This window comes from Sitophilus oryzae, unplaced genomic scaffold (assembly GCF_002938485.1).
Source record: "Sitophilus oryzae breed Bouriz unplaced genomic scaffold, Soryzae_2.0 scaffold_2014_pilon_pilon, whole genome shotgun sequence".
NCBI lineage: Eukaryota > Metazoa > Arthropoda > Insecta > Coleoptera > Curculionidae > Sitophilus > Sitophilus oryzae.
Window position 1 is genome coordinate 306,753 of NW_022146741.1, and position 23,765 is coordinate 330,517.

The 23,765-nt window shown below is 32.7% G+C and overlaps 1 protein-coding gene across 1 annotated transcript in view; it reads left to right on the forward strand.

Moving 5' to 3' along the window:
* LOC115884079 (juvenile hormone epoxide hydrolase 1-like) overlaps positions 1-17,122 on the forward strand; it is a 42,288-nt gene extending 25,166 nt beyond the window's left edge. Inside the window, exons 3-5 of the mRNA XM_030902558.1 lie at positions 11,157-11,411; positions 11,473-11,707; positions 16,772-17,122. Of these exons, the coding sequence (XP_030758418.1) occupies positions 11,157-11,411; positions 11,473-11,707; positions 16,772-16,991 (710 nt within the window). The 3' untranslated portion in view covers positions 16,992-17,122. The remainder of the gene's footprint in view (positions 1-11,156; positions 11,412-11,472; positions 11,708-16,771) is intronic.
* Positions 17,123-23,765: the final 6,643 nt, after the last annotated feature.

Genomic DNA, 23,765 nt, shown 5'->3' on the forward strand with positions numbered 1-23,765 from the left:
TCCCAGTACTGTTTCCGTCAGTAACCATTCTAATCATTGTCGCATTGGCATAACTACCGACGACAATGTGCAGTGGTGTTAGGTCTAGAATGACCTCCATTGCTGCTGTTGGACATGTTCTCATGGCACTTGTGATGCAGATACATGCCAGTCTCTGTACTTTGCACAGGTTTTGCCTTGCTGTACGTTGCTCTAGTTTTGTATACCAAGCAACCTCTCCATAAGTAATCATCGGTCTTACTATCATGGTATACATCCAGCGCAAAATGTTAGGGGCGCAGCCCCACCTATTTCCCGCCAGTCTTCTGCATATCATGAGATCCTTTGTGGCTTTGCTGGTAATGTTCTTAATATGCCTGTTCCAGATTAGTTTACTATCCAGGGTTATTCCCAGATATTTCACTTCCTGTGATGGCAGTATTTCCTTTCCATCTAGATGGATTCTCTTCAAGTTTTTCAAACTTCGCTTTCTGGTGAATGGCACTACTGCGGTTTTATCTGAGTTAATACTCAGCCCGACAGTCCTGCACCATCTCTCAGCTCAGTCCTCTTTGGATAATATCACACAGGGTGCCTTCTTCTTTTAGCGATTCGAATGACATTTTGATGGTAAAAGTTATAATAAGTGGAACATATTTTAATGCTAAAAATATGTCGACTATATTCACTAGGGAATTGCATATGGGTTATCATTGGAATCATTTTCTAAAAAAAACTTGTGCGCCGCTGACTTGTGAAGAAAAAATAATTTTTAAGATAATTGCAAAAGACCTATTTTTTAAAAGTATCCTGTAACTTTAAAACAATGCATTTTTACACCTATGTTTATATGACCTTTTTTTAATCTATTAATATTTTTTGATCTTTTAATCAATTAATACATATTTAGCCGTTTGGTCTGTTAAAGACATTAAGATTTTTTAAAGGTTGCTACTAAAATTGGATTAAGGCAAATTAATAAAAATTGCGTTTATCTCATCAAGGAGGCTAAAATCGACAAAATGTCAAGAGATAATTTTTAATCGGAATTAAACGGTCTACACAATTTTGCTAATGAGAAAAAAAAAATCAGTGGCACACATGTTTTTTTTAGAAAAATATTTCAGTAATAACCTAAATGCACTAATAATAATAATCCCAAAGAAAGTACTCAATTGTACACTACAAGGTAAAAGAAAGAGAGGGAGACCTAGACGGAGTTGGGGAGAAGGAATAGACATCAGAACAAGAGGAATAGACAAAAACCTCTGGACAGACAGAGACCAATGGAGATTGGAAATCAGAAGACGGCGAAGAACGTTATGAACTGATTTGTATATACAGGGTGGTTTGAACAGTATTCCGGAAGCATCGGCAGCATATTCTACAGATTAAAATAAGTACAAAAGTTCGTATAAATGTATGTCCTAAAATGCTTAGTGTCACAGATACAGGGTGTAGAAGTCTCATTATTATTTCGATTTTTTTCAAGTAATTTATGAAGTAACGTCATTATTTGGATTAAAATTGGTGTCTGGGAGATTTTTGACATGGGAAATTTGATTTTCATGTCTACTTGTAGAGGGCGCCACCTACATATGTTTTAACTGGTTTGAAGAGTAATAACTTTTCGTTCATACCTGTCTAAAGCTACTGAGTAAAAAAATATACATTTACAACTTTTTTACATAGAAAAGGTCTCTTGGTAAAAATCGCTACGAGTAATAGTTCTCGAGATATTTGGAATTGAAATTATCAATATCTGTCATCATTGACATAAATTAAACATGTTGACTAAAGATTTATTAGACTGAAATCATAAATTTGAAATCATTTTGTGCCAAAAGTTCAACAGAAAGAATCATCCAAACTCTGCGAACAATCATTTTTTCGCAGAAAAATTTATGATTAATTTAAAACAATCAAAAATGTATTATTTCAGTCAAATAACTATACTGAGCGCGCGTGCTTATTTTTTGTCATTAATGACATGCATTGACTATTTAAATCCAAATATCTTGAGAACGGTTGCTCGTAGCGATTTTTACCAAGAGACATTTTTTACGTAAAAAGTCATGGAAATGTATATTTTTTAGTTTCATAAATGTTTTTTTTCAATAGTTTTATAGAGGTACGGACGGAAAGTTATTACCATTCAAAACAGTAAAAACGCATGTAGGTCGCGCCCCTTAAAAATAGGAGTCATTTTGACATCAAAATTAAATTTCTCGTGTCACAAAACTCCCAGACACCAATTTTCGTCCAAATATTGACGTTACTTCAAAAATGATTTAGAAAAAATCGAAATAAAAATGAAACTGCTACAGCCTGTATCTCCGAAACTAAGTATCTTAGGACATACATTTATACGATTTTTTTACTTATTTTTATCTGCAGAATATGCTACCGAAGTTTTCGGAATACAGTTCGGACCACCCTGTATATGCATATATCTTTTTAATTCTGTTATTTATCGTTACTGTCTTCTTCAAAAGCGAATATGTCCAACAAAATAAATATTGAGATGGAATTAAAAAACACACTTTCAAGAAAAGATGCACCTTGATGAAGTAGTTTCTAATTTTTTTACTTTGTTAAACCATTCTGCAGAGTGTTTTAAACTTTCGACAAATAACGACATTTTGTTTTTTCTCGTGTAATTGAGAGATGAGGACGTTATTTTTTATTTAATAAGGCTTCGTCCTACGTGGGAGACAAAAGCGCGCGATTCGGGCGGTGCGAGCGATGCCTATTAATCAAACAACGTTTTCTTACGAAGCTGTCCTAGGTGGGAGAGTCGCGCGACTGCACTAAAATATATGTACTTATTTCAAATTTACCTTGTATAATTATTAGGGTGTCCGTTATTTACAAAGTTTATCATTTCTCTCACGACGCCCTCTAAATTTTTAGTTTATTGTCTAAAAAAATAACAGACCATTGTAAACCTTTAATATTCACAATAAACCTTGCCTCAAAGACGATTCATTTCCCATTTAAAATACATGGGAATTTGCCACTTTTTGCAAATATTTTTTTTCTCTCGATCTTGTTTTCTCGCAGTCAACAACACACTGTGCAGCAATGACACACTTGTACAGAATTAAACGCTCTACAATAAAAGGTCCCCAATTTACAATTTTTCGATAAACCTCCTCCTTCAAAAGTTATTCACGGTTAAAGTTAATCACTCGGTAAATTCCTAAGTTTTTTCAACTTTTTTGACAAAATTATGATTATTTTTGAAAAATTTAATTTATCATTTGAAAAAAAAGGAATTTTTATGATACCATGATAAACAGTTATGATTTTAAAAAATGTCTATACCTATGTGGCGGATTCATCTCTCCAAAAAAATCCTTTATGGGTATTTCGCCACTACACTGCAAGAAAATCTACAAAATAAAATAGTTATTTTTTGTAAACACTTCTGGCGTTAAACCTAAACGGACACTGCTTGTCAGAAGTTATGTTTACAGTTATACAAATTTGCCTAACAAAGAAAAAAAAATGCTTAACGTTTCAATTTGGAAAGTTACGTTTCCGAAGGTTTATCTTTTTCCGTCGTCGCGTGTCGTCGGAAGCAAAAAAAATACAAAGAATAAAGAAAAAACTATTTATAAAATATTTAAAAACTATTCGAGAACACTTTACTTTTTTAAAACCGGATACGTCTACAAGAAACCGTTGACGTTCAAAAATAAAAAAAAAACCCATAAAGGATTTTTTTGGAGAAATTAATATTTTGAATCATGAAAAACAATTGAGGGGTTTCTGGTAAAAACCCTGAAAAAAAAAATCTGATTAATGAGATATTTCGAAATTTGGAAAAACTTTAAAAAAACACGTATACCTTGCTGCCATTTAAATTTAAATTGTCGTTTTTTTTGTGTGAGCTCTGGTTATAATCTGAAATTACAGAAAAATAGTTTTCTTTATTTTTTTTTCTTATTTTTAAGTTAGGAAGGGCGTGAATTTGTTTAACTTGTGGGGTTTTTGCTGGAATTTTGGCAAAACCGTGGAAACAACCAAGTCCTCTTAGCAACTGTTCGAACGATTACGATCGACAAACAACCAAACCACAACAAATAGCGGACTAGTGGGGTATTTGCCGTTAAGACTGTATTATATATTGTGACTTGTGGGGTTCTTGCGGAATTACGTTATTTTTGATCGTATGCACGGGCTGACTTATAGCACTTTTCCCGAATTCGTTTGGTAGGAACGTTATGACTAACAAATTACTGTAGGATAGCGCCATTAACTCATTTTACCCATTTTTTTCCTAATGGTTTTTTTGCCAGAAACCCCTCAATTATTGAATGCTTAACAGGTAGTTAATTCTAATACTTATTTTAGTATCAGACTTTAAAAGTGAATAATGACGAAGGGTACGATATTTCTAAACGCTTCATTTTTAATCAGGATGATTTTATATGATTTATAAACAAAAACATTGATTATTTCATAAATTCAAATTCGTTACAATTTTAAACGGTTTAATATTGATACAAGTACAAGTTTTTTGAAGTTAGACAGTACGGAATTTTTAAAGGATCCTGGATATATGAGAGGTTTAGAAATTGTGAACAATTTGAGAGTAGTTAATGATACTGCAGAAAGAGCTTTTAAATTGTCAAAAGAATACATTAATATTTTATCTAGAAGTGTAGATGAAAAATAATATGTGATTCAGATTTTAAGCGAGTATAAGAAGAAATATCAACTAAAGAATATAATACCAACTAAAGAATGTTTTTCAATGGTTTAAACTTCATTAAACTTAAAGATTTCTTCATTCCCAACCTTAACACCATCAGAATTAATATATTTTTACAGTAATAGATTAAATTTTTCAAAAATAATCATAATTCTGTCAAAAAAGTTGAAGAATTTAGGAATTTACCCCGTCGTTAATTTTATCCGTAAATAACTTTTGAAGGAGTAGGTTTATCGCGAGGTTTATCGAACAATTGTAAGAGACCTTTTTTGTAGAGCGTTCAATTCTGTATATAGCAGGAATATGGGATTTTCATGGCTGCAAAAGAACAAGATCGAGAGAAAAAAATATTTGCAAAAACTGGCAAATTGCCATGCAATTTAAATGGGAAAGGAATAATCTTTGGGGCAAGGTTTATTGTGAATATTAAAGGTTTACAATGGTCTGTTTTTTTAGACAATATACTAAAAATTTAGAGAAATCAACTTTGTAAATAACGGACACCTTAATAATTATAAAAAGTGGAAGAAAAGACATAAGTTCAATACACTGAACTTGATTTATTTCTTCATAAAACTTTAACTAAATTGAAACTAAATGTGAATTGTGATATAATTTTCAGGAAATAGCTGACTTAAAATGGCGCTTGGACCATCTAAGACCCTTACAACCACCTCTAGAGGGAATAGCCCAAGAATACGGAATCAATTCGAACTTGGTAAAAGAAATAGTGGAATTTTGGAGAACGAAATATAACTGGAAAGAACGCGAAGAAGTATTTAACCAATACCCTCAATTCAAGACCAACATACAAGGTTTGGACATTCACTACCTTCATGTTAAACCCGCAAATCCAGGCCAGAAAAAAGTTGTACCTCTGCTGCTAGTCCATGGCTGGCCAGGATCTATCAGAGAGTTCTATTACGTTATTCCTACTTTTACTAAAGTTAGTGAGGAGAGAGGTTTTGTTTTTGAAGTTATCGCTCCTTCTATACCTGGATATGGATTCTCTCAAGCAGCTTCTAAGCCTGGACTTGGTGCTGCTCAGATAGCAGTTGTAATGAATAATTTGATGCAGCGAATTGGGCATAAGAAGTTTTATTGTCAAGGTAAAATATATTTCCCTTCTTTCTCTAATTTAAATGATAATACCTATACCGGATGCGCTTCAAAAGTGGCTCACAACTATGACTGTTTTATTTTTTTCAGATAAAAAAACGAGATTTGGTATGTTAGTATATGACATAAATTAGGATTGATTGACGTATTCAATTGTTATCAGTCACTTCCTGTTTCACAGGAAATCATTACAACTTTTGGTTTTTAAATGGCACCCTCTGTTATTTTTTTTACTAAATTCGATTGAAAATTACACTATGGATCGAATGGCATATCATATGTATGTTAACTTTTGACATTTTTGCTCAAAAACAAATTGTACTTTTAATTTCAATTTGGAGTGCTTTGGCTGTGTTAAAAAACAAATATTTAATCAAGGAGTCTTGGAAATATAGATTTGATCGTCTAATGTTTTTAGTGTCTTGTCCTGACCGGTTGAAAGATGCCCAAATCGTATTTTTAATCGTATCTTAATTTTTTGAATGGAACGAGGGTGGTTTAATAGCATTTTTGGAAAAAGCATTTTTTTACTAATAATTTTATACCATACATTTGGTATTTCGAGTCAAATTGTCATTATGCACCGCAGGTTACAATTTAAGATAAACCATATGCGAAAATGTCAAAAGTTGACATATATGATATGTCATTTTATTCAGAGTGTCATTTTCTATCGAATCATGTAAAAAAATATCGAGGGTGTGCCATTTATAAATCAAAAGTTGTAGTCATTTCCAGTGAAACAGAAAGCGACCGAAAACAATTGAATACGTCAATACGTAATCCTAATTTATGTCATATACTAGCATACCAAATCTGTTTTTTTTTTATCTGAAAAATGAAGGTTTTAAAAGTTACAGGGGTGAGCCACTTTAGAGACGCATCCGGTATACAGGGTGTTTCAAAAAACATGTGCCTCTCTCGTGGGGAATAAAAACAAGATTTATTTTTCATATCAACATAGGTCCTATTCTGCCTTGTTTCGTAACTACAGGGTGTTAAAATCTTAATAATCTTTCCATTTATTATAATATTCTTTTAAGTACTTTTATTGATTCGAATGAAATTTTGAGCGTAAAAGTTACTATAAATGTGACATATTTTAAAGCTAAATAAGTGTCGACACAGTCACCAGGGACGTGCATATGGGTTTTCACTGGAATATTTTTCTAAAAAAAAACATTTACGCCACATATTTTTTTTCTTTTGATATCAAAATCGTGTAGGCCGTTTAATGCTAATTAAAAGTTGTCTCTTGATATTTTGTCGATTTCGGCCTCATTGGTGAGATAAACGCAATTTTATTAATTTGCCTTGATCCAAGTCTAATAGCAACATTTAAAAAAAATTAATATCATCAACTTGCGAAAGTTTTAAATAAGTACTCATTGATTCCTCATCAAAAAATTTTAAAAAACCTTTATGGGTATGGAAATGCATAGTTTTAGAGTTACAGGATGTTAAAACTTAATAATAACTAATAGTATTTTATAATAAATTAGGTAAAATCTATACTGATATATAAAATCCTTAAGTGACTGACATACTGATTAATCACGATCCTGCTCAAACCACTCAACGTAAGAAGCTCAATTTTGGCATACAGGCTGATTCTAGGGTGTAGAGGTTCGATAAGAAGGGATTTTTCGAAATTCCAGTTCCAAGAGGGTGAAACCACCCCTCAAATATTACAATATTTTTTATTTAAAAAACGGTCAAGTTTCCGAAAAAACGCTTAAACCCTTATATTTTATTTTGTTTTTTTACATATTTTAAGATTTTTTAAAAATGTATACAGGGCGTTTCGAAAAATCTGGTCATTGATTAATCACGATCCTGCTTAAAGCGCTTGACGTACAAAGCTGATTTTTGGAAAACAGATTGACTTTAGGGTGTAGAGGTTCGATAAGAATGGATTTTTCGAAACTCGAATTCTAAGGGGGCGAAACTATCAGAAGTTGGGTTGTTCCAAAAAGTTGAGTAATTGATTAACCACGATTCTGCTTAAACTGCTTGACGTAAACAGCTTATTTTTGGCAAACGGATTTTTCAAAAGTCAAATTCCAACGAGAAACTACCCCTCAAATATTACCAAGTTATATAATAATATCGCCATATTGTTTTTCTCATGCTGACATAAATGTGAGAACATTTTATCCAGTTTGGATGATAATGAAAATTCCTGCTTTGCTTTATCATCACCATTACGAACGAAGTCGCTGGTACACGCTAGTATATAATAACTTATTAATTTTATTTTTATTTTAATTTTATTAATTGTGATTAATAAAATTGCGTTTATTTCATCAAGGAGGCCGAATTCGACAAAATATCAAGAGACAACCTTTAATTGCCATTAAACGGCCTACACGATTTTGATATCAAAAGAAAAAAAGTCAGTGGCATACATGCTTTTTTTAGAAAAAAATTCAGTGATAACCCATATGTACATCCCTGGTGAATATGTCGACACTTTTTTAGCTTTAAAATATATCACATTTATAGTAACTTTTACGCTCAAAATTTCATTCGCATCAATAAAAGTACTTATAAAAGAAAATTGTAATAAATTGAAAGATTATTAAGACTTTAACACCCTGTAGTTACGAAACAAAGTACAATAGGACCTATGTTGATATGAAAAACAAATCTTATTTTTACGTCAGGAATCTCCCCATGATGTTTTTTGAAACGCCCTGTATACACAGACAGTTATCCCGAAGAATATTCAGTGCATAAGAAGATTGTTCTAAAATGATTCAGTTAATATTTTATGAAATTGGTGTTAAGTAAAATAAAATGCGTTACGAGGGGTAAACCGCGAGACCAATGCGGTGTACAACCAAACCAATGCGGACCAATTGTCTGGACTAATGGTGCCAATTAAGTAACAATGCTAACAAATAGGGGAAATCAATCGATCAAAAGTAAAATTATATAATAATAATTTTTACGAAACATCAAAAATTATATTGACATAAATATATAGCTGTTGATATCACTGTATTAGTACCGATATTATTACTTAGTTTAAGTATGACATAATTTAGTTATATATATTTCTGTTTTGGTTTCAAATTCGTAGTCTAATTTTTTAAATATTTTTCTTCTAATTATAAATTTCATTTAATTGCATAGTTACTCTGTAATATACAATAATACGAGCCCTAACAACTATATGTTGGGACAAGGTCATATTATTCAATTTTATTGCCCTGGTTTTTCAAAATGACTGAAAAATATATGTTTAATTTGTTAAATATAAACATAGCCATATATCCTAAACAAGTTGACAATATTTTTATGAATTTGTAAATCAATCCATATTTACAGTAGCGGATTTTGTTCATAAAAGGACAACTTTGCTGACAACTAAATGTTGGGACAAGTATTTTTAAATAATTAATATCATCATAGGCGGCTTTGCTATAAACGTCACAAATGTCGCAAACTGTTTACTTCAGCATTGACAGCTTGTAAGTGACTCGATACTTTGAGTAGTGAGATTTACTGTAAGAAATTTGAATTTTTTTAATTTTCAATTTTGTTAATTTAATCCAAAGTAATGGTCCGTGGAAAAGCTACAAATCAAAAACTACGCGAAATTATCATTCGTCAACACAGTACGGGAAAAACAATTCGAAAAATTTCTGATGATTTAAGTATTCCAAAAACCACGGTCTTTAATATAATAAAAAAATACTGCGAATCTGCCAATGTAGACGTTAGAGGTAAAAGTTCGGGAAGGCCAACAGTTGTATCTCAGAGAGATTTACGAAATTTACTAAAAATTTACAAGTCTGCGAGAAGAAGTACTCTTCGCGAAGTAACAGTTAAATGGAATACTGTAACTGGTTTAAATATATCAAGAGAATGTTGCCGAAAATATATCCACAAATGCAGTCTAGGGTTTTACAAGGTAAACTTTATTTTGTGTGGATAATCAATTACCTGAAGATTATTGATACAAATTCTTATTTAGGCCAAACAAAAACCGCTACTGACAGAAATTCAAAATACACGCTACAATTGGGCAAAATTTAAATTATCCTGGACACAAAATGATTGGAATAAGGTCATATTTAGCGATGAGTCTAAATTTGATGTTTGCGTTGGAGATCATCGAAAACGAATAATACGAAATAAAGCAGAAGCATTTCATAAAGATTGCTTAAAGAGGGTTGTTAAATTTCCTAAGGGGATTATGGTTTGGGGTTGCATGTCAGCAAGAGGTTTGGGCAAATTAAATTTTATAGATGGCACTGTTAACGCCCAAAAATATCAACATATTCTTGAGACCTCACTTTTGCCTAGTGCTCAAGAATTGTTTCCAAACGAAGACTATATTTTCCAACAAGATGGAGCATCGTGCCATTCAGCAAGATTAACTAAAAATTGGTTCGGTAATAATAATATAAAGATTCTATCCCATCCTTTAAGTAGTCCGGACCTCAATGTTATAGAAACTGTGTGGCATAAAATGAAGCAATATTTAAGAAACCACCCTCAACGAACAATTTTTGATTTGCGGACAAAACTCCAGGAAATTTGGGATAATTTTTCTCCTCAAATGTGCCAATCTTTAGTAAATACAATGCCATTAAGAGTTCAGGCAGTTGTTAAGGCGTATTAAACAAATTTCTTGTTGTGCTGTCCCAATATATAGTTGTCAGCAAATTTGACTTGATTTTGTCAAAATAACTTATTATCAAAAGTGATTTGTTTGCAAAGTCATAAAAATATAGTAAAATTATCTAGATCATATTGTAATGTTTGAATTTAGAATAATAAACAAAATAAATTGAGTCGTTTTAACAAATTACTATTTTTATTGCAAAGAAGAGACCTTGTCCCAACATATAGTTGTTAGCACTACACACAACTATAGTTGTTACAGTAATGTAGCACTTGGTCGCAATTCGGCCGCATACCTTTGATATCTTTTAAATTTCAAATACTTATCAGAAGTAACGTTCCGGTGTACCTACATACTACAGAGTATCCGAAGGACCAATTATGACAATTAGTTGGGGGAAATGGGGAAATGGTGCTAATTCAAATGACCAATGGAGGGCCAATTATGACAATTCTTGGGGAAATGGGAAAATAGTACCAATTCAAAAGACCATTTAAGACCAATTATGACAATTTTTTTGGGCAAATGGGGAAATGGTGAAAATTCTGAAAGACCAATGTGCTAATTAAGAGCCAATGTCCAGTGTAGTGTACACAATTTTGGGTCGCGGTTTACCCCTCTATGCGTTACCTTTAAGAATTAAAAAATGCAATTTACTTTCAACTTCGTAGCAAGATTATACTAATAATCTTGTATTTCCAGGTGGCGATTTTGGTGCTATAATCCTACAACAACTTTGTGTCTTATATCCAGAAAATGTTCTGGGATATCACACCAACATGGCCTATGTAGCAACCCCTTGGTCTTACATAAAGTACGCTCTGGGCACTTTTAATAAATCTTGGGTTGTCAAACCAGAGCACACGAATAGAGTGTATCCTTTGTGGCAAAAATTCGAACATAGAATTCTGGAAACTGGATATCTTCATCTCCAAGCTACCAAGCCTGATACTCTAGGTAAATAATAAATAAAAAAGATTATTAAGGAGTTTTTATAAGCAACATTTTCTTATTGAAGGAGTTGGATTAACTGACTCTCCAGCTGGATTGGCAGCCTACATATTAGAAAAGTTCACGACTGGAACAAATATAACTTGGCAGAAAAGAGTTGATGGTGGACTTTTGGAAAAGTACACATACATAGAATTGTTGGATAATGTAATGATCTATTGGTGGACTAGAACGGCCACAACTTCTGTCAGACTATATGCAGAATCTTTTAGTAAAAAACAAAGAGCTATGAAATTGTTGATGTAAGTAAAAAACTAATTTTTAATCTATAAAGCTCAGTTTTGGCATACAGGTTGATTCTAGGGTGTAGAGGTTCGATAAGAAGGGATTTTTCGAAATCCCAGTTCCAAGAGGGTAAAACCACCCCTCAAATATTACAATATTTTTTATTTAAAAAACGGTCAAGTTTCCGAAAAAACGCTTAAACACGTATATTTTATTTTGTTTTTTACATAATTTAAGATTTTTTAAAAATGTATACAGGGTGTTTCGAAAAGTCTGGCCAATGATTAATCACGATCCTGTTAAAAGCGCTTGACGTAAAAAGCTGATTTTTGGAAAACAGATTGGCTTTAGAGTGTAGAGGTTCGATAAGAAGGGATTTTTTGAAACTCGAATTCTAAGGGGGTGAAACTATCCCTCAAATATTAAAATATTTTTTATTTAAAAACCGGTGAGTTTTTCGGAAAATCTCTTAAACACGTATATTTTATTTTGTTGTTTTACATATTTTAAGATTTTTATAAATTTATACAGGGTGTTTCATAAAATATGATCATTGTGTAATCAAGATTCTGCTTAAACTGCTTGACGTTTAAAGCTGATTTTTGGCAAACGGATTGACTGTGGGGTGTAGAGGCTCGATAAGGAGGGGTTTCTCGAATCTCAAATTCTAAGAGGGTGAAAACGCCCCTCAAATATTACAATATTTGTTATTTTAAAAACGGTTAGTCTTTCGGGAAAACGCTTGGACAAGCATAATTTATTTGGTTTTTTTTACATATTTTGAAATTTTTTAAAAAATCATACAGGGTGTTCCAAAAAGTTGGGTAATTTCTTAACCACGGTTTTGCTTAAACTGCTTGACGTAAAAACAGCCCCGGATCTACAATTTTTTTGAACCGGGGCAAAAAATCGATAGTAGCGCCCCCTATCTCCAGCGTTTGCAATAAATTAATTTAAAAAATTTTACAAATATCTAGATATAGGTAGGCATTTTTCGTAAACCGGACAGAATGAGCCCATAAGGATGCTTCACGCTACACCGTAACGGGTCCGAGCCGTGCGTCGCTGAAGACACGGCCAAACATTGTCAAGTGTTCTTTCTTCTTCTTATCACGTCCTCTCCTGCCGAAGGTTGGCGATCCAAATGACAATTGTGGCTCTGGAAACTGCAGCCCGGAAGTGTTCTTTAGTGTTCTTTATACATATACATTCATGCCAGGCCGAGCAGGATCCGACCTTCGCCGGAACTCGTCCGTGCCCCGTCCCAGAAATGTCGGCGTACATTTTTTTCTCGGATCCGCTCAGTTCCCGCCACGTTGCGGAAAGCATGAATGTACTTTTCCTGGTGCCCCGACTGCAATCTGCAGTCATGATATAAACAAAGTACACTTTTTATCATGTCTGTAGTAGGTAGTGAATCTTACAGCAGTATTTGATGACAGGGAATGCATAAAACTGGACAATGAAAGGATGTAATGAAGAAGATAGGCCCTCCATCTTGCCCTTTGAGCAGGTGTTGTTCTTTATTTATCAGCTGTAATTGGTACCAATTCCACTTGCGAGAACTTTGGCATTGTTCGTATTAAATCTTCGTGTGTCTATGGGGCTGTGTTTTATAATATACTCAGAACTAATACGAGCCCCTTTATCAACTCGGTGTAGCATAAACAGAAGGCCCGGACGTGGCTCGGTGTCTACTTCACGAAACGTGCCCGGCTCGGGTACGGTCCGGTGTACCGTGAATCATCCCTTAACCTTCATTCAGAACCTCCGAATTAGTGGAATAAATTAGGGGTTTCAATTAGCGTAGAAGTTTGTTCCTTTAATTTCAATGTAAGCATTCAGGACGTCTAAATTATTGGTAGTCATTTTCCATTAGTAGAAAAAGTAAACAAACTTTTGACTTTTCTACTAATTATACTTCAAATTTTGCGGGAAATGTCATTTTGGCCATTGATTAGTATCCGTCAAGAGAAATCGTGGTTAGAAATCAAAAGTTTATTGTTTTATAAGCTAAATATTTGGCTTTCTTTATGGATACAACCACAGATTATACAGATTATAAACTTATCGTCAAAAGCATTGTTTTTCGTGGTTCCAATTTTCGGAGTCGCGCACTAGTTAGGTTACTAGTTTGCGCACAAGCACGCCTACTTATGGCCTCTAAAAATGTGCACAGCGCCTGACCGGCCCAGTTATTACGCTCTTTATACTATTTAGTTTATTTTTGCGCACAAGAAAATTTATTCGTTTGCTCATCGTCATAAAAAACAATTTTCGTACCACGAATTAAGGACGAATTTTATCTGTATACTTATAGGATACCTGATCAGTAATCTGTGATACAATTGACTACCGCAAGCTGTTGCTAGGATATTCTATTAATTTTAATTGTGTTTTTTAAACATTGTGAATGATCGTAAACTAAAAAGTAAAAAGTGTAATTAATTGAAACCGCTAATTTATTGTTCAAAAACTAACTGGGCGTTTTAACGTATGAATACTTGATAGAAGAACGTAAGGTGCATACTAGGCGCTTTGTGGAGCAATTTTTTTGATTTTCAACCATATTATATTATGATTTTGACGCCCCCTGACACTGGCGCCCGGGGCAGGTACCCCGGTTTGCCCCCCCCCCCTTAGATCCGGGGCTGCGTAAAAAGTCTATTTTTAGCAAACGGATTTTTCGAAAGTCAAATTCCAACGAGATGAAACTACCCCTTAAATATTACCAAGTTATATAATAATATCGCCATATTGTTTTTTCTCATGTTGACATAAATATGAGAAAATTTTATCCAGTTTGTATGTTAATGGAAATTCTTGCTTTGCTTTATCATCACCATTACAAATGATTAATTCGATGCGAACGAAGTCGCTAGTACACGCTAGTTAAGAATAAACGATTATAATTTTTTGCTAAATGCTAAATTCCATGCTAAAAAGAATTTTAAAAATTATTTTTGAAGAAAAATCTTAATATTCTTGTTTTAATTACTTTTACAACTGACTGTATTCAATTTTGTATGGTTTTCATATATTGATGTAGATTGTATGATTTCATAGATATCTAATTGCCTGTAACAGTTCTTCAAAAAGCTTTAACGAAATAAAAAAAAACACAGGTGATATGACCAAACAAGGTTCATCAAGCCATTCATAGATTCACAACCCTTCTATTGTGTTGCAATACCCTATACAACAATTGCTGTTCTAGAGTCTCACACAGTAATCACACTGCAGCAGGGGTGGATGGGGAAGTGGAAACCGGCCCGGGAATAACAGGCAACCGGCCCGAATCCACAAAAACAAAATGACCATAACGAAGAAACATATTTTATTTAGTAATATACAGGGTGTCCCAGAAATAAGTGCAAGTATTTTAACTGGTAGTATATTTCGGCCTCAGAAACACACCTATGAGTTTTTTTTGCGAAAATTTGGAATTTTTTGAAAAAATTTTTGGAATTTTTTTTTATTTTTAAGTTAAAAAACATAATTCCTTGATAATATGGCAACATAGGTAGTAGATTAAATTTACATAAAAGAAAATCCAGAAAACATCCAGAGATTCTCAAAATTTAAGCAAAAAAGCATTTTTTGTTTAAATTTTCGATGTAAAATAACTCGGTTATTTTGTACTTACTTGAAAACCGGTAAAGAGAAAAAATGTTTCTTTTGACCAAATCTACCCCCTTAAAATACTTGCACTTATTTCTGGGACACCCTATATAAGTAAGGGTAATTTTCGCTCGGCCGAAAAAATCTCTTTTGTCTCCGATTTTCCAAAATTTTGAAATTGTCTTGTCATAATATATTATGTTTCTTTTATTCATATCTGCCAGCCCTGAAAATATTTGCACAAAGCAGCACAAATAAAGTGCACTTATAGACTCACCTTGTATAATAAAACATTTCAAACGGAACAACAAACAGATGTTTATTAAAATTATAAGTGTCTCAGAGAAAGACATCTAACAATAATTATTTTACAAATTGGTGTTTATGTTTAAAAGCAACTGACGATTATATTGATCTAATTGATTAGTTAGTTAGGCAGTCACTAAGAATCTTACGTAGCTTTAGTTAGAAGATTAACCATTTAGTTTTTGCTAAATCAATCTTTTTTTGAGCTCTGATCGGGACCGGCCCACCGGCCCACCGGAAATTTTCCCGTTTTTCCATATGGCCCATCCACCCCTGCACTGCAGTCACTAACTAATAGAATCATATCAATTGTCTCTGATTTAGGTTAAGTTTCCATTTTCAGAAAATTTCTGAGATTTTTTTTTTATTTCAACTGACACAAAATGATAACTAGTTGTTATAGTTGAACTAATTTGGCAGCTATGTTGAAGTAACGTCAAATATATCACAGCCACCTAGATTTTATCAAATAATAAATGTCTACTGGCACTAAATCATAAAAATGTAAATATCTAGGAGAATCTTTGTTTGGGGGGTAGGCAACATTAATAGTATTTTGAAGAGACATGAATTCCTCATTGAATATTAAAATAATATACTGGGCGTTTCATTTAAAATAAAAGAGTAACTTGCTTTTAAAGGTGATCAATGTTCAATATTAATTCTGTCTTACCCTGTATAACTTTTTATGTCAAGTTTTAATTTGAATTAGAGTACAATAGATATTGTAACTACATATTAGGCTATACCGAGCAAATTACAATTAAGCAGCTTTTATTGAAATTTAAAAATTGTTCATTATTTTTAGAAAATGTTAGATATGTCAAAAACTTTATACTTTAGTCATATACTTCTCTAATAAAATTCACCTTTATTTTTCTTTAAGAATCTGAAAATCGATTAATAGATTAGGTGTTCCATTGCAAAAAACACAACTTTGATGTGTAACTTTTTTGGGGACGCACTGTATTTTTAAAAACCGCTCAAAATTAACCTTCATATGATTACAAAATTTCGTTTTAATACAAATCGTCGTTTTCCTTAGAGCCTCCTCGTCTTATGAGAGGCGCCACCCTGTATAATAATAATAATAATAATTTCAATAAATTATTACAATTTTTATTTTTTAAATTCCTTAAAATTTTGAATTTTAGGTATCCATTAAGAGTCCCCACTGCTATAGCCCGTTACAAGTATGACTTTTACTTTGCAGACGGCATTTTAGATGAAGTTTTTCCAAATCGACTACAAGTGTCGGATTTGGATGGAGGACATTTTGCAGCCTTTGAAATACCGGATTTATTTGCAGCTGACGTAATATCGGCAGTTGAGAAGTTTGAAAAATATAACAGTATTAAAGAAAAAACGGAATAAATATAATAATAATTACATTATATTAAGTATTAATATTATTATTATTGGAGAAAGATATTTTTGTTAATTGTTAAGACATTTCTTTAAGTTCCTATTAATATATTACAGTTAACTGTGAAACACCGTAGAAAGTTATTTCAATGCACCTTTTATATCTACTTATATTTTTCACGCATGTCTAGTAAAACTTACCACTAAAGTTACAACAAATCTAGAATAGTTTTATATTGAATATCTAATATTGTCGCGACCTAGCTGGGGGTTGTTTGCTAGGGTCGCTATACCAGGTTCTCTCTTTTAATCAAAACAACCATTAGATAAAATATTCATTTATTTAAACATATAACTATATACATAAGGAATCAACAAAGGTAATACATAAGGTAACAAATTCGGGAAATGCCAAGACTCAATATATGGTATATGTACTTACAGGAACGTTCATCCTGCGCTATCTTCTACTGGCTCTCACTAGTCAACTCACGGACTAAGAATGCGACTCACGTCGACGGACTCACCCCTCGACTCTCTTCAGCATACATTTTTATATTTTCTACCCCTCGTGGTCATCGCCGCACAGTGGTTCAGATTGCCAAAAAGTGACGCATAGGATATTTTTAATTTTATTACAAATTCTAGACTTATTAGGTTTAATAGCGGATTTATTAACATGAGAAAGATAGTCCAAGGAATAAACAAAATATATTTCAGACTATGTTTGTTTAGTATAAAAATATTAAAAAAGGGGGATTTTCTATGAATTTTATTCAAAAATTATAGTTTTTAAAAAGGTTTGAAAAATGCTTCGAACCTAGTCAAAAAAGAATACCCATTAGGTTATCTGGTCTAAATTAAAGAAAAAAAAACATAAATTGCAGTATGCGTTAAATGGAGTCTTCAAACTCATTTTCTTCATGACATGATTCACCACCACTTTCTTCTAGTTCTTCTTCACTATCTGATTGACAATAATATTCTGTTGCCATGTGAATGTCATCTGCGGGTAAATCTTCACCTATTTTTAGTGGCGACTACTTTCTCTGGAAATTCAAACCCTAGTTAGACTGCTTTTCCCGTCTCATTGTTATGTTCCTTCCTTAAATTAGAAACGAGATTCCGAGGTGTAAGAATCTCTAATTTCTAGAAATAAATTGATTTTTAATCTTTGCCATTAATTAAAAGCATTAATGCAATATTTGCAGCATTATGTATATAAAAAAAACATGTTTTTTTCTGTAAGACATTATAAATTAATTCCTTGGCAATATATACCTTTGGTCTCTTTATTTTTTGGGACTTGGACAATTCTGAAAAAAAAATTCTTCTTGAAGGGCCAGGGTCATCAAAAGATTGATTCTCTTGCATTTGAAGTAAATTTTTATTCAGCCAGAGACAATTGTTGGATAACTACATTTCCTACACTTTTCTGACCATTTATAAACAAAATTTTCAAATTGCTTATTTTTCGATAATATGTTAGGAATATTATTATCACACAAAAATGAAATAATTTCATCAATAATATCCGCTTCTGACCTATTATTTAAACCCATTTTCAAAAACCGCTCACATATTGATCTGCGGCTTATTGTTCCTATAATAAAAGGAATAGAGTACGGGAGGAACATGTGAGTCTCTGTAGTTACACTTTTACCACTCCAGAGTTACTCAAAAAATATTAGTATAATAATTTAAGAAATTATCCATGGAACAAAAATCAGACTACTGGTCAATTTAAAATTTTAATTTATATATCATCTACCTCGGGGTCTCTTGGGGTAAGATACTTGTGGTAAATTAAATTTGGTATAATACCGTTTAAAAATTATAAAATACAGAAGCGGAGATCTGCGGAGTTCTAAAGATACGCTATGTCAAAGTTTAATTTTTTTCAAAAGAACGCTCTACTATGTTTGTGGTAACTACTAGCTTCATAAAAAAATATTTAAGTTAATAAAATTCTCTTAAAAAGTACTTACCTTGGTCTTCAAAATCCATTATAATTTAATTTATTTCCAAGTCTCTGAACTAAGAACCAAAATATATTAGCAACACTAAACCATTATCAGCAAATAACTGATATATTTAAACTACAAAATCTAACGAAAACAACATTCCTGTACGCTTTTTTATTACGATTAAAAAGTGGATCGTGATAAATTTGAATAAATGGACCCATCATCTGTTGAAAATAATATCATTGTTGAAATTTTCGAAATTTTTTTCTTGATCCCTATGCGTCGGTTTTATTGAATCTGAACCAATGTGCGCCGGTTACGTCGTTCAATCTATTTTGATCTAATTACATTCACCCGGCTGCGTATTTACATAGTATACTACGGCACAGAGCCCTATTTGTAACGCAGTATGGTATGTAGTTGTAAACCGCCCTCATTTTCTACTACATACTATACTACGGTGCAGAGCCGGTAGAAAGAAAAATGTATTTATGATGATATTATTGTTGTTTAGTGCCAAAAATTAGTAATACAATATTAAATTGTAATGTGTTATATTAATATTGATTTTTTATCATTGATAATTAACAACTTAGATATACATTTTACTATTTCATTGAAATATTCACATTCAAGATAGACTCAAAACCAAAACGAAACACGACCTATCACGTGGCCTTTAATGTACATGCGCCTTAGTGATTACGTGATAAACCTTGTTTGATTTTGGTTTTTAGTCTGTGTTGAACATGAATAGCCTTTAAGTAACTAGAATAAGAATAGCCTGTTAAATAGCCTAACAACAAAAATGACTCAATATATGCGAAATTAAATTCAAAAGCAAAAAATCTTGCATTGAACAAAAGAAGTGATTCCCAATTTTTAGTGTCGTCTGAAAATGATAAAACATTTTTGTATACAGTAGATACCTTAATAGGGATGTGTGATTGCATTGCAGGGCAAGAGCGAAGATTTTGAAAACATATGTGCGCAATTGAAGAAAATTATAAGACTCTCAATTTAAACTGCATTCTCTCATTATCAACCATTGATAGAAAGAATTTAGCTAAATTAGCCATGGGGGAAAACATTCTGATAGTCTTAGCAGGGTTTTTTATCTATTAATTGCCTTTTAAATGCCTTTATTATTTGAAGTACTTGAAGTTGTTGGCATTTTGAAAAAGGAATCAAAAGATAAAAGACTATCAAAATGTTGATCTAATAACAATTTGACGTTTATACTATTACGTCAAAAGCAACTTTTTTCTAAAGCCTACCATGACTTCACTAAATCATCATTTCTTGTTCACTGTTATTAATATCTTAAATATTAGAATTAGATATTAATACATCTGGTATTATGGTATTCTGGTATTTCGTCGATTTTAAAATAAACTAACTGTTTCTATCTTATTTTTTTTTTGTTAGAATGGGCATAATCAAGAGGGGTACTGATACCATATTGTTAAAATAAGGTAATTAAGGGCTTATTTTTTGGTATTTATTATAATTTTGCCAATATCTTCGGTTTGAAATAAGATATCAAGATACGGTTTTCGCTGACTTGTTAAGCTTTTACTACTCTTTACTATCAGCTAAAATCACATATACTATCGTATTTAACTTTTTTGAAAAAACGCGCTATGTTTGTTAAATTGTAAGAAACCGCCCCCTAGCGTCTACGTTCAAAACCTAATTATTATTATTTTTATGGTATAATATAGAGTAAGAAACGCCCTTTTAAACGAGCTCTCGTTTGTTGGATTCTGATCCTCCAGTCCGGAGTTATTAACATTTAAATAAAGATAGATTTAACCTTCCCTCACCATTTTATTTTAGCAGATAGAGGAAAATGGTTTAAAAAAAATTCAAAATTTCCTGAAGATTATGAAGCTATTATTTATAGTACCCATTATCTAGGCAAAATTCTGTAAAAATTCTATTTCCTTATTTTCCATAGCAGTTACGCCCTCTAGCGGCCGTTTTACAAACTTGAAAATCATTTTCAGCAATTTCTCATAGCTCTTTTAGTTATAAATATTTTTTTCCGTAGGCCCTACGGCTAATACTTTCCGAGGTATAGCCGAGAGCTATTCTTAGTGGGTCACCCTGTATATCTAAATTGTCAATTATTATCAACGATAAAATATCAATATTAATATAACATCAAAGCAAAACCTTTGAAGACGGGTAAAAGGACAAATAACTCACAATCTTAAATTATTCTTATTTGTCCTTTTACCCGCCTTCAAACGTTCTGCTTTGATAATATGTAGTCACACTGGGTTAGAGAACGTTTAGTTATTAATATAACACATTACAATTTAATATTGTATTACTAATTTTTGGCACTAAACAGCAATAATAGCATCATAAATACATTTTTCTTTCTACCGGGTCTGCGCCGTAGTATAGTATGTAGTAGAAAATAAGGGCGGTTTACAACTACATACCATACTGCGTTACAGAGCCGCCGCGTTCTAAGGGGTTCTGTGCCGTAGTATACTATGTAAATACGCCACCCGGCTATGACCATGAGGAAATCGAACTTTGGTAGCCTGCGTTTGATTATCGACCCGAGATTGTTGTATTTTAATTGTTTAATTATTAATGTTATTTAAAAACATATCTGGGTCGATGTCATGCAGGTAACCGATCTCTTGGGCCTATATCAAATTGGTTTACTCGAATTATATTATATTTACTAGAATTATATTATTTGTGCTTTTTTCCCAATTTGATCTAAACCCAAGTTGACATCTATTTAAGTCTTGACAATATTTATGTGTTATCTAGTTTACTTATTTATTATTCATAACATTTGAAGTTATAGGCTCAGCTTGCAGAATGTAGAATGTAGAATGGGAGGTTGACCTTAAAGATCTACTTTGCCGCCCTTTCTTGAATCTTATAACGCATCGTACAATCTAGAACTGATCATACATGGGGATCTTCCTGTTGTAGGGGGGACATGAGATTTCCCATTCTCCGCTGACAACAGATGTTCACCTTCCGAGGAGTGGGATATCTACCTCCTGCGAGGGTAAACACCCTTGCACGGATGGGGTTTAGTTTTCCATGCCCTTCACGGTCGAGGAGCTTGTCTCCGTCTGAGGTAGCTTTGAGGTGGAGGCTGGAGGATCTGGCTCAATTTTCTCCACCTCTTGGTCTCTCCTTAGGAGGATATATCTCTCTTTCTCTATCCCTTCTGGGATTTGAGGTCAATTCTTATTATGAGGATCATGGTTGATGACTCGCCAACTCGATGTCCTTACAGTGCAGTTGGTGATTGACAAAGCTGGTGAATGAGACCGAATTAGGGAATTGTGTACTTTACTGCACATTTGTTTCAATGTTTGCACAGCTACACCACAATCGCTTGAGTTACACTTAGTTATCTAAGTAAGTACATCAAAAGAGGCCGCAAGTGTACTTCAAATTTTGAACTGACAAACATCATTTTTCGTCATCAGTGTTCAGGTGTTCAGTAAAATGTCAAGAGTATGAACTGAATCATGAGTCAAGGACTAATAGACCATAGCCAAAAAACGGTAAATAGACAGGATTGCTTAATCCCTTTAAATAATACATAATATGTACTTTGGGAAAATTGCACTGCTAAATTACATCACTGCAGTACACAGTCTCACTTCCACTCATTTGTATACGTGAATATTATTCAATTCGCATTTCACTTCCACCCATGCCAGCAAAAACTCCAATTTCTATGGACAAATTTGGCCGATTAAACAGACATGAATAGTTTACAGTTTTAAACAGAATTAACAGGACTAATTTGTCCATAAAATTGTTAGTTTCGCGGCATCAATTTTGACGTCACTGCAATCTTTGCTGACATGAGAGGAAATGAAATGGGAAGTGAATATATTGACGTATACAAACGAGAGGAAGTGATATTCGTAATCATGCTTTAAAATTTGGCGAAAGTACATCTTATAGTATAGTAAACATTTTTTGGTCAAGTTCTGCACAATCAAAAATTTTCTTGTGGCAACCCTGCGCCGCATTAGTCGGTCCACTTCTATAGAGCCGTGCACCGTGCATGTAAGAGGGAAACGAGAATACAATAGGTGGTTTCCCCCTGGTTCTCCAAGGTTGAGACCAGAGACCAGTAAAGGCTAGTCTTTAATATAGAGTATGCCCCGGAATTAAAATGTTCCCTAAATTTGGGAACTTTTTTCATTTGTCACATATCTATCTAGTTAACATGTGTATTTCTTAACAATGATAACATGTATTGATAATTTACATTCCAAATATCTTGACAACGGTTACTCGTAGCGACTTTTACCAAGAAGTATTTTTTATGTAAAAGACGGCGGAAATGTATATTTTTTAACTCAGTATTGAGGTTTTATAGGTACAGACGAAGAGTTAGTACTCTTCAAAACAGTTAAAAAATATGTAGGTGGCACCTCTATAAGTAGAACTTATATTGATATCGATATAAAATTTCTCATGTCAAAAGACACCCAGAAACCAATTATTTTTATCCAAGTATCGATAATGTTATAAAGAGAAGAACATTATAGAAAAAATCAAAATAAAATGAAACTTCTACACCCGAAATAAAGCATTTTAGGACATACATTCATGCTAACTTTTTTACTTATTTTTATTTGCAGAATATGCTGCCGAAGTTTTCCGAACCCAATTTGGAGCACCCTGTATATGAGAAAAAATAGGGATATTCATTTAAAATAAGAAAGATGTTATATCAAGTTATTGATGAAAGATCTCAGTGTAAAACATTTATGTGCAGTATGCACCTAGATATTTTAGTTCTTTAGATACT